Source organism: Rosa chinensis, chromosome 7, assembly GCF_002994745.2.
Source record: "Rosa chinensis cultivar Old Blush chromosome 7, RchiOBHm-V2, whole genome shotgun sequence".
NCBI classification, from domain to species: domain Eukaryota; kingdom Viridiplantae; phylum Streptophyta; class Magnoliopsida; order Rosales; family Rosaceae; genus Rosa; species Rosa chinensis.
This window is the reverse complement of record NC_037094.1, coordinates 29,277,339-29,289,610: the sequence shown is the minus strand read 5'-3', so window position 1 is coordinate 29,289,610 and position 12,272 is coordinate 29,277,339. Positions and strand designations below refer to the sequence as shown.

Sequence of the window (12,272 nt, the reverse complement as noted above, 5' to 3'; positions counted from 1 at the left end):
ATTAGTTTCTCATTAAATCAAAATTATTATCTGAATATATGAGATTCACATTATTTTCCAACACTCTGCAATCAATACATGAGATTCACTAACTAAGAATGATGCAATCTAACTAAATGCTTATAAAGTTTTTTTTTTTTTTTTTTTTTGAAGAATATCATGTCGATATATATTAATACTCAGGCCAGAAAGGACCATTACATATCCTCCATCTACCATCTCTGGGTAGATAAAGAGTTTGTGGAAACCACAGCGATACATAGATTAGGTCCGATCATTTGACGGTACTCATGCTCACTTATTAAAAAAAGCCTATAGACTATGAAAAAACATAGTAGCCCTAAAACAAAGGAAATAGAGTTCCCTAAACAAAGGGAATTATTGAAAAGACAAACTAAAAAAAATAGCCAGCCCAAAATATCAGCCCAATAAATAGCCCCAAGAAAGATCCAACTCAAGCCCAACAACGAATTGCTTGACCCAAGCCCAAAGTCAACTCCAGCCACACTGTTCGTCGACCGCTGCAATCCAGCACCAGAGTTGAGTCGCCACAACTCAACGCCGGATATCGCCGCCTCAAACCAACACCAGATCACACCGGCAAAGCCAATGCCAACCCTGCTGCCACAAGCCCCCGCTGGACCCGACCACCTCAACCCACCGTCGAATCTCGACTAAGTCACGCCGCTTCAAATCCAGTCTCCCAAGATGCAGCCGATCCAGACCCCGCCTTCATGTCAGTGAACTTGGAGGAGCCTCGTCGAAGCATGACCTGCGTTGCACCGCCGCCCACCGCACTGAATTCGTGCAGAGCTTGTCGCCAAAAAACCATCCAGAGCCGGACCCGAGCCAAAACCCTTTCCAAGAAGCTCCCAGGCCTCTAGTTTTCAAATTCACGTCCGGCAGCGGCCTCTAGCCGGCGAGGCAAGCCAACGCCGCCCATGACCGCCACCGGACAAGAAGAAAGATGGCAAACCCTAGACCAAGATCAGAGTTTTGTGGAGCAATGCTTATACAGTTTAAAAATAGAGATTCCTATTTTATTAACTCAACACAGCCAACATCATTTACTTGTGCTCTATTTTGACAATAAAAAGTTAAAAAATCTACATTCTGAGCTGGAGGTGTTGAGGATGGACTTGATGTTTCTCCATCTTTGCTGTTGATGAATAATGAGCTTGTCCCCCACCACTTCTGCAATTACAATGCAGAAACTAATGAGGGCTAGGCAATTAAACTGACAAGGGATAGACCCAATTTTACAATGATTCAAAGTATCACAATTACTCATGGCTTTATATTGCCTGATTCCACCTATCATCATTATAAGAGCATCTCCAATGGCTTTGTTATTTGGCTTTGGTCAAATTTGAATTTGACATATGACATGGCAAATTTGATATAGCAACATTTTGACTAATTTTAGCTCCAATGGAGATGTCAAATTTGAATATTACTTTAATATATAAAATTCTATTTATGTTGTTTTTCCTCTTTTTTTTTATCTTGTAAATCAAAGATCATACAATGAATGGTTCCATTAAGAGATGCAATTGAGATTATGAGAATTTGAGATATAAACAGATTATGAGAATACATAGCAGGAAACATAAACAGCTTGAAATCCAAGCACGATCAAGATTGAACCGAAGCTTTTCTTGTGCTTCAAACATCTTCTTTGCATCTGCAATCTGAAGAGAGTAAAAACTGATTAAAACAAATTCTGCCAACCAAGCTCACCAAAGTTGAATGTCTCACAAAATGCAACATGACAGCAAAAAGTAACTAATTTAAATGATATTCCTTCATTCTCAGTGACGAACAAGATATTGCAGAAAAAGAACAAAAACCTTTGTTGCAAATCTGGTAGGTGGTCAACTCGTCTGCATTTAACAAATGTGTAGCTTAGTGATTGATTTAACTCGTCTGCAGAAAAAGAACAAAAAAATCAACGCAGCTTAGTGACGAAACCATATAACTTCTGCATTTTGGGTTGTCCTGTTTGAGAGCTCACATCCATTTTTCAACATTTCCCTAGCTGTATCAAACCACCTGTCAAATCAGACATAAACTAGAATGTGAAAACTTCTCTAAGAAAACATCTTAGATAATACTGAAGTGCAAACATTTGGCTATAAAGATTAAACCCTATAACATGAAATAGAAATAAAAAGAGCGCATTATATCTTGCACAATGTAGTTCAGGAGGACTGTGCTTTTATGTCATGTTTTCTTGAATCTACCTCACATTTTCCTCATCAGTTTGGAATTTCGTATTAAAGCTAACTGAAGGCTAAACTAAGCAATGAAAATTGATTCACAAATTTAACTTAATTGCACCTGATCTGTACTTTTGTATCATTTTACTTTGTGTTTACTTGAATCTGCCCACACTCTTTACTCATCAGTTAGAGTTTGTCATAGAATAATAGCTAACTGTAAAGACTTAGAAAACCAACATTCAAAACCTTAACTCAAATGAACATGATCTGTGCATAATCAGCAACCAGAGCTCAAATAAATTCATTTTCAACTATTAGACATATATGATCAGGCGAGATAACTTTTGACTTATGGACTAAGTTTTGATGCATTACTGGCTTAAGTTATGTACATGCCCCCTCTGACTCTATCTGCCTATAATTCCTAACTTGAACGGAGGACAAACATCTACACACCCATTTTTTCAAGTAGTCTTATTGTGAAGTATTCACTGATATAAACATGCATATTAGTGTCATGGTGTACTAAATATTAAACATTGTGACGAAAATTATGTAATAGAAAAAGATAGAAAGATGAAAATTGAGGCACCTGCTATTGTAACGGCAAGGATGAATCTGAATTACTTTGATCCATGTTCCTGTTATTCAAAGAAGAGAGAAGAAAGTTGAAGACAACAAAGTATTTGAATCCACAAGATTCAAATCCAAGTTTCTAATTCCATTAAATTCAATATCATCATGCAAGAAAAGGAAGGACCATAATCATGCAGCTCACTGCATTCTCACATAAATCCAACAATTCTGAGGAATGAATTCCTCCAAAATCAAAAATTAATGAGCACCCAATTGATCAATTGAACTTTGGAACAGAAATTCCTAACCAAGACAGATTCCTACGCAATTGAGATCGAATCATGGTCTATTCTGAAAGTAGAGTAAATTATACACGAAATAGTAGAAGAGAAAGTAAGAATGGACCCAGAAAACAAAGAAATTGATTGAGAGAGAAATTAGAATCAACCATGAATGAAGGGAAGAGAGGCATCAGTTCTGGTGAGATGAAGGAAGAAAGAAGGGGAAAGGAGAAAGAGAGACGCTGCAAAAGCATCAGTTCTAGATGAAGGAAGAAAGACAGGGTTTCAAAAGCATCAGTTCTGGGTGAGATGAAGGAAGAACGACGAAAGGAGAAGGAGAAAGTGAGAAACAATAAAAAAATAAATGACAGAGCTTCTTCTGTCTGTCAAATTTGACAGAGGAGACGGATATGTCTAATCCACGTGGAAAAGACATATCGGTTGGAGAAGAGTTTGGGCTATCAAAAATAAACGTTGGGCTTCCACGTGGTATTTGACCTCTCCGTTGGAGATGGTCTAAGTGTTCAACTGTTCTGTAGAATATATTTGGAATCAATATTGTACTATATGTAGGTTCAATCGATCTAGCTAGACAACATAACTGGAATATTACAAAATCACAACCCTAACTCAATTGGACTTCACAATTCTAAACCCTATAAGATTTTCAAAATTCTCTAGAACTTCAAATAATTCTGATGGTACAAAGGATTCATTTCATGAGAACCATGCGAACATAAAGTTATGTAGTGCCCTTGTAGTATACAAATCAAACTCAATTGGAAGATAAATATAATGTTAGCAGAAAAAAATCAAGCAATTAGCTAAAAGAATGTGAAGCTAATAATGAACGGGAAGAGCTGCAAAACATAATCAAGTCATTCACCTTTGAGTTGCGCCGAATGGTTTCCATTCGTTGAAGATAATCAACCTGCACAGAGCAGTAGAGATTAGAACAGCACGGACTAGTTATAAGTAGCACATTCCTTATAAGCAGTGAGACTTTGAGAGATAAGATTTATAATGTGCTCTTTCAGGGCCCAACCCCCCAGCTAGACTGGGTTCCAGCCCTCAGTTAAAAGATGTTTATCTTGGTGGATAGTTGATATGAAAATACAATCTCACCAATACAGAGCAAAATGCAGGTGATAATTACTGGTTGAGAAACCAAAGTGACTTCTAATTAGTTAAACTTTTATATATAATTGTATAGGTTACGATTAATTAATAAAACTAATTCCTGCGTCAAAATTAATTTGAATACGTACATATATATATGATGCTATTTCTGCAGCTTAGTTGGTTTAGAGAATTGCCCACCCTAGTTGGTTACAGTTCAGGTGCAAAATGTGCACCTGGTTGAATTACAGAATTGTGGCGTTTCGTTTGAAGGGACTCTCTCTGCCATGCTTTTAGGGTCTTTTAAAGGAATTGGGATTAAATTGGGTTACACGTACAGCTAGCCTCCAAATTATTGACATGCTTCAACCTCTCAACATTACTGTCAAGAATTTTCAGGTTATTTTGAAGAATGGGAATGACTATAGAGGGTTAACAAAGTTGTAGACAACTTTGCTTGGTCTAGCACTCTAGCATATGATGCTTAATTAGGTGTTTACATGGCCTTTTGGGCCTCCATAATAACCACAAACAAAGAATTCAGATGATGGTTGTGGGAATAATACAATACTTCTTATGTTATATATTCTGAACTATTTGTGTTCTTATCAGATGATTGTGTTCTTAGCAACATCAACTTTAGGTATAGAGACTAGAGTAGTTAGGTAGAGATACTGAATTATTGTTCTTTGTTTCTATATTTACATTTTGGTCATTGATTCTAGTTATTTTCTCATAATATGTAAAGGGCTAGATTAATAAAATTTTGATAGACTATACTTTGTGATGGCTAGGGTAAAGTGCATGTGTCTATTTTCCTGCCTAGTAGTAGCAAAGAATAGATGCGACTATTAATGAGCCTGCTTTTGTTCTTTTTTAGGCGTAAAACTAAATATCATGTGTGGCTCTCTTTTGTTGATTCAAACAATCTATGTTTAGGTGAGCTGGGTTTGATCTGATCTTCTGTATGCTCCTGTTCACAGTTCTATACCTGTTCACTGTTCTTTTTATAGAAGATGTTTATCCTTTAACTGTAATTAGTTTACATACCCGTTCATCTTGTTATTTTGCTAGTGCGTCTGTTGACTTATTTGACAGTTTTCCTCAACTATATTTTTAGTGTGTTGGGATGATGCTGACTAATCTGTCCATGTCAAGTTGTTAAGAGGCACCAGGCTGTGGATACTTTTCCTCTGAGACTTGAATCTGGCCATATCTCCTTACAGTGCTCATGACTCATGAGTCTGCTTTCAGGAACATCAAAACGATTGCTGAATGTTTTTGGTTGATAAGCTTATTATTAGTTTGTGGATCCTTTATATCTCACTGTTTGTTCTGGATTTTCTCTCTATTCCTTGGTTCATTGTTTCATCTCTAACTAGTGGTGCTGTGTTTGGGTTTGGGCGTACTTATGCTGTCAAGAAGAAGGATGAGGGCCAATCATTAAGGGGCTCTGGAAGCCTCTGGTACTGAGGACTGCAAACTAAAAGCAAAATGGGGGAACAAACTAGGTTTTCTTTGTCTTTTTGTAATGATTGTATAAGCTCCAATTTGCAGATATGTTTGTGCTATATTGTTTCATGAAGACGGTTCAAAGCATATCACTTTAGGTATGGACTATGGAGACAGTAGTTAAAACTTAAAACTTCATACCATAGCAAAAGAAGTACTAATGCCCTGTTGCAAAACAAGCAATCAGAACTGGAATTGTCCTCTCATGTTGAATTTAAAATTCAAATGAGTAAACAACACAAGACAGAAAAACTTTACATTTCACCTGAAACCCTATATGAACTCCTGAAGACATGAATTAGGCTTCATAGCATATGGACTATGGAGTAGTTAAAACTTAAAACTTCATTCCATAGCAAAAGAAGTACTAATGCCCTGTTGCTAAACAAGTAATCAGAACTGGAATTGTCCTCCCATGTTGAACATCAAATTCAAATGAGTAAGTACAGGTACAAGGACGGAAAAATTTACATTTCACCTGAAATCCAAAATGAACTCTTACAGGTGCTATCTGGCTTAAAGTTTTACTTTAGATGGACATTGGAGACAAGAATGGGATCAAGGGAACTGGAATGACCCACCAATTTGATTAGTACCTGATGGGGGACTTATAGCCACCCAAAGGAGAGATATGGTGATTGCCATAAGACCAGACCACACAAACACAATGGTCGGTGTCTTTCCTCGTCTTCCCATAAGCCCTTTTGCAAAGGGATAGAGATGTGCCAACACCCAAAAACTGAAGAACACTCCTCCAAGCAATTTGCTCCACTGTGGTATGACACTATATACTGTTCGACAAACAGCAATAGCTATGCCAATCAAGTTTGTCATCATGATTGTGATTGGCGGTATCATAAGTGATGTCCATTTGAAGATATACAAATCCACAAACTCATCATCTATATCATCACCTCCAGATTTTGATGTCAGTGTGAATGAGATCTCAATACCTGCTATGACCTTTAGAAGACCTTGAAGCACAGCTGCAAGATGGGCGCTCGTTCCTCCAATCAACCAAAACTGCTCATTCCTCCACCACTCTTCTAGTTCAATTCCAGACCACTTGATCTCCAGCACAGCAAGAAGAATGAGGGTCAATGTGATGCCTAAAAGGTATACCAGGAAGGTTATGTTGAGGGTCTGAACTATGAACTGGCCGGAAATGAGTGAAAGTGCTGGAAGGAAGCAGTAGACAATGAGGAAAAAGGAAGTGAAAGGGTACATTCCAACATTGAGGTATGCTATCCTTTGTAGAAACTTCATTTTGGAGCTTGCGAAAAGAGCATTGTTTCGGGAAAAGAAAATCTCGACAGATCCAGTTGCCCATCGGAGAACCTGGTGAAGTCGATCAGTGAGATTGATTGGGGCAGAACCCCGAAATGCATCTCTTTTTGTTACACAATAAACAGACCTCCATCCTCTATTATGCATCCTATAACCTGTGACAACATCTTCAGTTACTGAACCATAAATCCACCCAATGCGTTGGCCCCATTCAGTCTTATCCTCATACCAGCAGGAGATGACACTGATTGCCTCTGCAACTGTTGATGCATCAAGAAGCTCACGAGGAAATGTGAGAGCACCTGGTGGTCGTCCATTTTTCAATGATGGATGATCAGCAAGAGGACGACCTTGGAATTCTGCCACTTGGATAGAGTCTACAAGGAAACTTGAGTTCCCAAACCTTTTAGGAATAATGGCATTCATTTCGTTATCATCATCAAAGTCTCCCACTTGTATTGTTTGAGAGTCAATTTCAGGGGCAGAAACAACTGAAGAAGATTTAGATTTCTTATTGCGGCCACCACAGCAACAACCATTACGATCTTTCACTCGAGGTGGCTCAAATCCATAAAGGGCAGTTCGTCGAAAGAGGCAACCTGTTCCAACATAAACTGGACCCTGAATGCCATCAAGTGCACGCATGTTGACATCAAAGAATACAGTGTTGTGGTTGGCATAACGGTCAGAAGGGTCTATTCCTTCAAACCTTTGAGGAAACTGGACATAACTAATGCGGTCACCACCACGATCCATCATGAAGCACATGCCTTCTCTCAATGCTTGGGAATTGTAGATGTAGTGGTCACAGTCAAGGTTGAGAATGAAGGGGCCATTGGACATAACAGCTGAGGCACGAACCAAGGCATTCATAGCACCAGCCTTCTTGTTGTGATCATAGCCAGGTCGCTTCTCACGAGAAACATAAACTAACATTGGAAGACGAATGTCAACCTCACTTAGATCCATGGAATTTGAATCCACTGTTGTTCCTTTCAGTGGTTCATCACTAGGAGGTTTCAACATCACCTGCATATATTACAAAATTAGTAAATGAAAGCTCCAAACGAAAACTGAAGCAGTTAGCATATGATATGAACTCACCCAAAACAAACAATACGAACAGATGAGAGGCTTGCTATTATAGAATACATGGAGATGCATATATAAATATCAGGTTAACAAAAAATCTAGGAACTGTTTCCAAACAAAAATATAATACGGATGGTCAGCTTGTATTTATTCAATGTCAATGTGCATGATTATATAACAGATAGGCTGTACATACACTAGTGCTTAATGTCCATTTGGGTAGCTATTAACTACAATGAAGAATTCTGGCTTCTAGCTAACTATTCCAGTGCTTACAAAGTACATATACAACATGCAGAAAATTTGAGGAAAACTAATACATAACAAAAGGCGAAATGGTTTTTGAAGTGTGTGTTGGGGGGGGGGGTATGCTGAAGCTGCGTTTATTGTCAGATTACTGCATTGGAACTCAGATTTAATAGGACATGTAATTCTATAAATTAAAACAACAGAGATCATATACCTGCATGATACTAGCATGATCACCCCTAGAATGCTCAGGGGCAGGAACTGTCCAGGTACCAGGCCAGTGTGTTCCATCAGCCATCCAAGTTGCTTTTGGGATCTTTATCTTATCAACTTCTTCGTCATTTCCAATCGCTCTCCCAAGTTTCATAGCCTTCATCTCGTCCCTAGCATTGTAGGCCTCTGAACGTCTCCGAATTGAATCAGGAAGACCATTAATCCTAACCTTATATTCATCATATTCACGCTTTACTCTCCTTCGGTCTCTAACAAAATCTTGTCGTACTTTGTTCTTGTAGGGATCTCTCTTCAGACTGAAGTAAGATTCTGGGTTTCTTGGCTCAATATTATGCTTCCGGCAAAAAGGTACCCACAAGTTGGCAAAACTAGCAGCTTCGGCCATGGCCTCAAATGTCAAAAGTGCACCTCCATCATCAGAAACATAACATGCAAGCTTCTCAACAGGGTAGTCAGCTGCAAGAATCGACAGAATTGTGTTTGCGGTAACAAGAGGTGGTTCTTTCTCTGGATCTGCTGTAGAGACAAAAATGTCTATGCCTGGAAGATCAGATTTTCCAGTAGGATTGCTGAGGCTCGGTGTTTCAAATTTCTCCTTTAACACATCGAGATTGGTAATGCGATTGATGGGGCAGAGCTTTGGAAGCTGATCAAGTAGCCATGAGATGGCAAACCAGATTTCACAAACCACTGACATAGCCCACAACCAGACAGCATCTTCATTTGGATTTCTGATTCTCCATTGCAAAAACAATCCAAGGACCACCATTCGAACAAATATTAAAAGCCTGAAAGAATATACCAAACAACAGGAGAACAAATGTAAGCTTACTTTACACAATATGAAGTAGTTATGGAGTCCCTAAAAAGAATAAAACTAGAAAGCTGGAAATGGACAGTCCATCATCTTTGAAGCTGATGAAAATAATATTACTACTGACTAGTAGTCCATATTGTTGGTTGCTCATTAATAATAATATGGCACTGAAGTATGTTTGGTCATTAGTAATATAATGGGTACTATGAAGTATGTTTTGTAAGTAGGGGACTGGACTATAGCATATCAAAGTAGTTTCAGAAATACTAAAGACTACACATAATCAACGAAAAGAGTAGTCAATCAACTATCATTGAAGTTATGAATTCCAAATTGTAATTTCTGGGTCATTGCACCTTAGTAATATGGTCATTCAAGTATGTTTTGTCATTAGTAATATGATTAGTATCTTCATGTATTATGTATGGTCATTAGACTAGCAAATCAAAGCAGCTATAAGAGTTTAGATTATCCACGACACAGATCATCATAACTTCAGCAATCAAATTTAAAATTCACACACTTACCAAATGAATGTCATAAGTTAAAATTCACATTATGAAGTTTAAAGTCTAAACGATGTTTGACCATTAGTCATTGGTGAATTTCAAGTAACAAATATAACACACGCATAGATCCTCAGACAGTCAAGGTGTATAAGAAATAGTAAGACACAGACGCAAAAGCCAAAGGACTTGCATTCAATCATTCTAAGAAGGAAAACCCTAAACCCTAATGAATGAGTGAAACTGTTTTACCTATATGGACTGAGAATTGCAGCAGAGATATTCAACTTGCGCGTAAGAGGCCTCCATTGCTTATCATGAAACACCGTCGGATCTCCCCCAATCCCATCTTGACTCCCTTCCACATCAACCTTTGGCCAAATAGCGTTCCCATATCCATAACTCCCCTTTGTCTCAAACAACCACTTGTTGTGATCAAACTCGCTACTCTGGCGCCCCATCACCTTCGTCGACTTCATCAACGACATCCTCCTCTCTGTTTTCGACATCTGCTGCTGATACTGCTTTCGATTATGCACAGCATACTCGGTCACATCCAGCTCCTTATAAGGCTCCTTGCAGCCAGGACACATGTGGTCACCATTTCTCACAGCATCCCTAAAACAATCCATACAAATCTTGTAGTCACATTCACAAGGGAGAATATCCAGTCCCCTCTCATCAGTCACCACCTTGGCATCACAACCCGGCACGGCGCAGAAAGACCCTTTTGCCCCAGTCATCTGGGGATGGTAGCTTGTCTGTGATTCAATGACCTTTTCCTTCAACTGGGCTTGCGTGACGCAATTGTAACCGCCGGTGAAGAGAGAGCTGGAGACGAATTGGTCCTCCACTCTCTGAGAAGTGGAGTACTCCATGGAAGCTGACATGGGGTTGTTGTCAGGTGTGGAGGGTATGTGGACTGTGTAGGTTGCGAATTCCACACCCCCAATGTCACTGTTTAGATCATGGCTTGTTTGGCTAACACGGCGAAGCCTAGGGGACCCGATTGATGTATTGATTGGAGATTCTGAGGCCATAATTCATGAACCTGAAAAATTATTGAAAATTCTCAGAGATTAAGACCCACATGCTCTGTTTGAAATAGCAAAAAATTAAAAATTCTCAAACGGGTAGAGTGGGCATTAGCACAACACAAACAAGAACGCAATTAAGAAGGAATGAAATCTTATTAGGAAAGAAGAGTCTAATAGAACTAGAACCTGAAATATAGAAAATGCTTAAGACCCAAACTTAGTTTCTTTGAAAAAGGAACAATTTTTTTTATGAATTATCTTAAAAATTAAGACCCTCAATTCTGTTTTTCTATATCAAAGAACCACATGGAATCTAGAATGGAAGAAAAGCCAAAGTAATTAAATGATTAACTCTAGCTCACTATAGTTCTCTGTTAGCAAACAGAGCTTCCCAAACCCTCTGAATCTCTAAAATAACTTACCAGATTGAAATTTCAAGAACCCAAGTGAGATAATGTCTGCTTCTGTCTGAATTCAACAGCTGAGACACTTCGGACCTTGAAAAGAAGTAGATTGCTGAGTAAGCACAAAGAATTGTTCGAATCTTGCTTAACAGGGATGGGTGAGTTTTAAACCCTAAAACAAAGAAACGGGTATCTTGGGTTTTGGGTTTTCATCAAGACTGTGAGCTGTTTTGCAATCCAAATTCTGAGACAGATTGATGAATGAGTGAGGTGGGTGGTCTTCTTTTCTCTGCTATTTTTGGTGCGTTATAAATGAAATTGCTTTGAATTTTTGTCACTGTCTTATGACCGTTGAGAGAAAATGTTTTCATTTTTGAATTATTTGACCGTTGCACACGAGGCCGTTGGGAATAGGGTCTTTTGTTGCGGCTCGCTTTCATAAAATTAGCTAATAATTCTTTTTCTTTTTGCAATTTTGCTTTTCCCGCTGAAGAAGACTTGTTTTAGTCCAATCACAACGCAACACGTGTTTTTTTTAAATCATGGAATACGAATCATTTGTCTTGTAAGGGAGGGGGCATTTTTGATATTTTAAAATAGTTAACCAGGATATAATCTGCTATGGCCAATCTTATTTGTGCTTCTTTGGGCTACGTAGGTTGCACTGTTTGAATGGTCTGACTTGGAAGTTTCTCTTGTTCTTGGCATGAGAACAAGTATGGGTTCTGATGATATTAGTGATCGGAAGATCTTTCACGTAATGAAAGCTTGCCTGAATTTTGTACTTCTCAGAACAATTTCAGCGGCAACTGGGCAAGTGACTTTCATAGGTGGCCTTTTTTTTATCAAGTTCAGGAGATAGCAGTGATTGGAGTTCTCGTGGATGGTTGGCGACGGTTGAGGGTGGTTTTTCAGCAGTTAATGTGGATGCAACAC

The 12,272-nt window shown here is 38.6% G+C and overlaps 1 protein-coding gene and 1 long non-coding RNA gene across 2 annotated transcripts; both read right to left on the bottom strand.

The window, feature by feature from the left end:
• Nucleotides 1-1,602: 1,602 nt before the first annotated feature.
• On the bottom strand, nucleotides 1,603-3,350 carry LOC121050371. The gene is made up of 3 exons (XR_005802787.1): nucleotides 2,815-3,350; nucleotides 1,851-2,052; nucleotides 1,603-1,691 (listed from the first exon to the last, which is right to left on the bottom strand). It is a non-coding gene; the product is annotated as an uncharacterized LOC121050371 (long non-coding RNA).
• A 2,750-nt stretch (nucleotides 3,351-6,100) lies between these two features.
• On the bottom strand, nucleotides 6,101-11,628 carry LOC112180872 (cellulose synthase-like protein D3). The gene is made up of 4 exons (XM_024319442.2): nucleotides 11,355-11,628; nucleotides 10,148-10,946; nucleotides 8,553-9,360; nucleotides 6,101-8,026 (listed from the first exon to the last, which is right to left on the bottom strand). The coding sequence occupies exons 2-4, from the start codon at nucleotides 10,933-10,935 to the stop codon at nucleotides 6,269-6,271; spliced, it is 3,354 nt and encodes a 1,117-aa protein (XP_024175210.1). The 5' UTR covers nucleotides 10,936-10,946; nucleotides 11,355-11,628; the 3' UTR covers nucleotides 6,101-6,268.
• Between the last annotated feature and the right edge of the window lie 644 nt (nucleotides 11,629-12,272).